The sequence below is a fragment of the Nicotiana tabacum genome, chromosome 23, assembly GCF_000715075.1.
Source record: "Nicotiana tabacum cultivar K326 chromosome 23, ASM71507v2, whole genome shotgun sequence".
Taxonomy (NCBI): domain Eukaryota; kingdom Viridiplantae; phylum Streptophyta; class Magnoliopsida; order Solanales; family Solanaceae; genus Nicotiana; species Nicotiana tabacum.
In genome coordinates, this window is record NC_134102.1 from 142,864,536 (window position 1) to 142,869,124 (window position 4,589).

The window sequence follows — 4,589 nt, forward strand, 5'->3', positions numbered from 1 at the left end:
ATATGTCATACCCCTATAAAAAAACGACAAAGGGAAGGAGGTTTAAAACATCTAACAATTTGGCTAATGTTTCAAACAGGGTTTTAGTGGATACAATATTATTGCCCTTATACCCTAAACCCTCCTTAAACTATTATATTTTTGTCGGGTTCTATTTAAATTATTCGGTGTCTCCAAAATTCCCATCAACTATATTATCATTTATACTAAAAAATCTCTCGTTGCTGACCTGACATAACGTGTGTAGGCACTAACTTGGGAGCGCGTGAAAGCTGAAAAAAATCATCAAAATGGCCCATATGACAGAAAATAATGGTTAATTAGCCTAACCCTCTTTTACATTTATTTTTTAATAAATATTCTCCTTATTTCAGTTATATCCATATTTCTTCCTCATTTTTTCGCTATTTTCCCTTATTTTTGTTACCTTTCTTCTTATTTTTTAATCTTTTTTCTTAGTTCTCCATATGGATTTCATTTAGAAAAAAAATTCTCCCTCTCGTTTCCTTTGAACATACGGTTTTCTTAATATTGGGTTAACTGAACCATTACGGATCTAGAGTACAACTTATGGGTTCACGAGAATGCAATAACTTTTGCATATCCCGTGTATATATATTAAGAAATTTATTAAATATATACAAATATTTGATTGGATTAATTATTATTTTATATTAACTTGAGATTGTTGTAGCAATCCATGAAACATCAAATCGATTTGGATCGTCTTTGACGGGAAGCAATTATTAACTCTCAACCGCTATATATAATAGCTTTTTAGTACCAACTTCCGGCATTAATTAAGGGGTAAAACTTAAAAAATAATTCTGCACATGTATTTTTAATTCTGGTTTTGCCGGTTCAACCAGCAAGATAAGTCTAAACAAATATAAGCATTAATCAAGGAGCAACGCTTCAATTGAGAAGTCAATATTTTAACATAAAGCTTTTCCCAAATCTAGTTTAGCTAAAATCAACTGGCGAGCTAAGTCTTAACAACTATTATTACCTAATTGTAGCATTAATTAAGGGATAATAATTGAATCATAATTCATGACTTAAGTGCGTATGGTCATGGTTTAGCTAGTCTTTCTGTTTTCAGGAAAAAACAAAACATAAACCTCCTAGCAGAACTCCATCCAACATAGCAGCTGTGATTATAGATCTACCATCCTTCAGTACTAACAAAAGCTAATATTTTGCTCTAACGAATCAAGGAAGGAGTTGTGCCAAATCTTTGTTAATCATTAACTGCTAACAAAGAAGGATAGGCAATGCTTCCATATGTTGTCGTATTTTCACGAGTTCTTTGTTGGGATTAAAGATTGGTGAATGGGAAATGTAAGGAAGAAAGTGGAGGGAAAGTGAACTCCCTTTTGCTTTAGAAAGAGCAAAGTGTCCCTCATTGGTGGTGGAAAAAAAAAATGAATGTGCTTATATTGAGAAAGTACTTCTCTTGGTGTTAAATGGATTGGAAAGAAAGTAAGCCTCGCGCTGTTGTCGTCGCTCGCCTTTTAATAATTAATTAATTAATTGATTAAAATTCAACCCGGAATAACCCTGGACCATGACTGTACCTGAAAAGGTTGCAAAAATCTATAAATATACTTTGAATCCCAGAATCTTTCCTTACGAAATTTTCTGATTTACTTCTTCTTCTTCTTCTGCACAAAATTTTCCAGTGTATTTTACAACTATTGAGTGGTTTGAAGTTCATCATAGTTTTTTGTATCAATGCACTGGTAAGTAAAAATCGTTCTATCATGGGAGTATAATATTCCAGCACCTCGGGTACTTGAGGGAAATAATTTCCTTAAGGACGCACTGTACATTCAGTGGGCTCGATTTATTCCGAAATTATTTTTAGATATTATTTCGACCTTCTATTGCTACTAACTTTCTGTTACTGTTTCTATTTCAGAAAGTTTACAGTTTTTTATTATTTATTACAGTAATACAGATTGACTAACAATCTTAAGAAAATTATTTATTGTATTTTGTATTCTGTTTTTTGGAGATTAAAACCTGTGTGATTTTCTATTCCTCCTGAATTTTTTTATTCTAATTTGAAGATATAAAAACTTCATCGGAATATTAAAATTCAGAAACGATTTGAAGAACATAAAACTTCATGGCTGTATTTAGGTTGTGTTAATGGTTGATTGGTTGTTGGTGTTGTTGTATTGTAATGTTTGACAGGTGGTGTAGCTCAAAATTGGGCAAAATTCTACCCAGTTTTACAGAAAATTCCGACCGATTTTCGATGGAAACAGTCGGACAACTGCCCATATTTTGCCAAAAATTCCCAGCTTTCCGATCGATTCGGTTGGAAATTTTAAAAAAATAATTAATATTTAAAGATTTTCGACGGATTCCGTCGGAAATTAAATAAAATTTATTTTTTAATTAGTAGTTTCCGACCGATTCGGTCGGAAATTATATATTTATATTATTTAATTTTAAATAAATAATTATTTTTATTTATATTATTACGACAGATTCAGTTGGTAAATTCCGACCACTTTGGTCGGAAATTTAAAAATATTTGGCCGTCTGCCCTTTTGAACGTTCCAACTAATTTGGTTGGAAATCACCGACGGATTCAGTCGAAAATAGTTTTCCGACCAACTGTTTTCCGACCGACCCATTTTGGTCCGAAAGTAGTCGGAAATTCCTGATTTTTGACCGTTTTGGCAGTCAGAATTCTGCCATTTTTCAGTAGTGGATGAAGAAGCTAAATATCTCCGAAATTGCTTGGAAGATATTCCATTTTGGCCCAATCCTTTGGCACCTATATGTATACATTATGATAGTCAAACGACAATAGGCATAGCAGGGAGCGTTATGTATAACGAAAAATCTCGTCATATACGACGGAGACACAATACCGTTAGACAACTACTCTCTAGTGGTGTTATCACGATTGACTACGTAAAGTCAAGAGATAACGTGTCGGATCCACTTACAAAAGGCCTATCTAGAGAGGCAGTTGAAAGATCATCGAAGGGAATGGGGTTAAGGCCTAGGACAAGTCATCATGACGGTAACTCTACCTAGCAGACTGGAGATCCCACGAGCTAGGTTCAAAGAGATCAAACAAAGTTATGAATGACGGTCCAACATTGTCAAATAACTCAACCCATTCTCGTGATGAAGACAATGTTCAGAAATCGAGGTAAAGCATTAAGGCTTTTTGATGAGTCAACAAAGCTTAAAGGTTTTTAATGATTTGCTAAGTCTGGCAGGATATGACCAGATAGTGTGTCTACAGGATTACACGTTTAGAAATCACCTATGTGAGTGTGAAGTGTAAGCCGCTTCAAGGGGAATGAAAGTAAAGGCACATTTTCTAAGCACTCATGAAACCATGAGGTGTTCATGGCTGCAACGAACACAACCGTGGGAACCGTGACTTCTCTGACTTTCTTGATCAACAAGCAGTGCATATGCTTTGTTGATAATAGGCACAGAAGACATCATCATAATTTGGCTTTTGGATTGGGCATAGGTTTCATTCAAACGTACCAGAAATTGCAGTAATCTATTAGCTTCAAAATGCTGAGAATATTTCTTAAATTCAGGACAGGGGCAACTAGGACAAGGCATGAGTGCGTCAAATTCATCCGCGGATCTTTCAGTCTAGAGAAATAATCATCAATTGTCATGGTTCCTTGAGTAAGACTATGGATTTCTCTATGAAGATATAGAACTCTAGAGCCATTGATTTTATCAAATATTTCCTTGAGATCCTCCCAAACTTTATGAGCATCAGAAACATACAGAACACTACTCAATAGGCCTGGTCTAATAGAGTTCATGATCCATGATAGAACAACAGTGTTAACCTTCTCCCACTGATCATGTAACTCAGGTTCAAACCTACTTTTAGGAAATCGACCATCAACAAAACCTAATTTGCTCTTACCTAAAAGGCCAATTATCATAGCACGTCTCCATAAGGTATAATTGTCAGATCCAGTCAACTGAAGAGATATCAGTGTACTACCTAGAGTATCTGTTGACTGTAAGAACAATGGATGATTGTGATCGATTGTTGGAAAACTTGTAGTACATGTGCCAAAATCACCATTTCCTGTGTTAGGAGAAACATGTACACCACTCGAGGGACTCGACTCATCTCCAATTGCCATTTTCTAGTAGCAAAGTACTCGCGGAAGAGTTATAGCGAACAATTCTGCAAAATCTTTTCTCAATTCACAAACTTTAGCTCCTTCTAGCTCAAATGAACTCTAAGACAATTCAACCAGAAATTGTTGAATTGAAGTTTCTGCGAAAACTGGAGTGAAACTAGAGCTGCGATGTAGATCTACGCCGGCAGTTGTGACACCATGTTAGCTGTACCTTGGCCACTATATATATATATATATATATATAGAGAGAGAGAGAGAGAAGATGGAGAGAGAATTGAGAAAGAAGAAGAACAGATCAGGTAAAATAAGAAATGAAATCTGTTATTTTCTATTCACATAACACTGTGTATATATACAGTAAATAACTGCCACCTAACAAACTAACCATGACTAACTTCTAACTACCAAACTATATATTTAACAACCTAACTACAGTTC

At 34.9% G+C, this 4,589-nt stretch overlaps 1 protein-coding gene across 1 annotated transcript; it reads right to left on the bottom strand.

The window, feature by feature from the left end:
* Nucleotides 1-3,515: 3,515 nt before the first annotated feature.
* Nucleotides 3,516-4,151, bottom strand: LOC142177411 (uncharacterized). The gene has a single exon (XM_075245901.1). It carries the CDS (start codon nucleotides 4,149-4,151, stop codon nucleotides 3,516-3,518), a length of 636 nt encoding a protein of 211 aa, XP_075102002.1.
* Between the last annotated feature and the right edge of the window lie 438 nt (nucleotides 4,152-4,589).

What these genes read in the sequence shown, in the direction of transcription:
- LOC142177411 (XM_075245901.1), bottom strand. Translation starts at nt 4,151, where the DNA reads ATGGCAATTGGAGATGAGTCGAGTCCCTCGAGTGGTGTACATGTTTCT.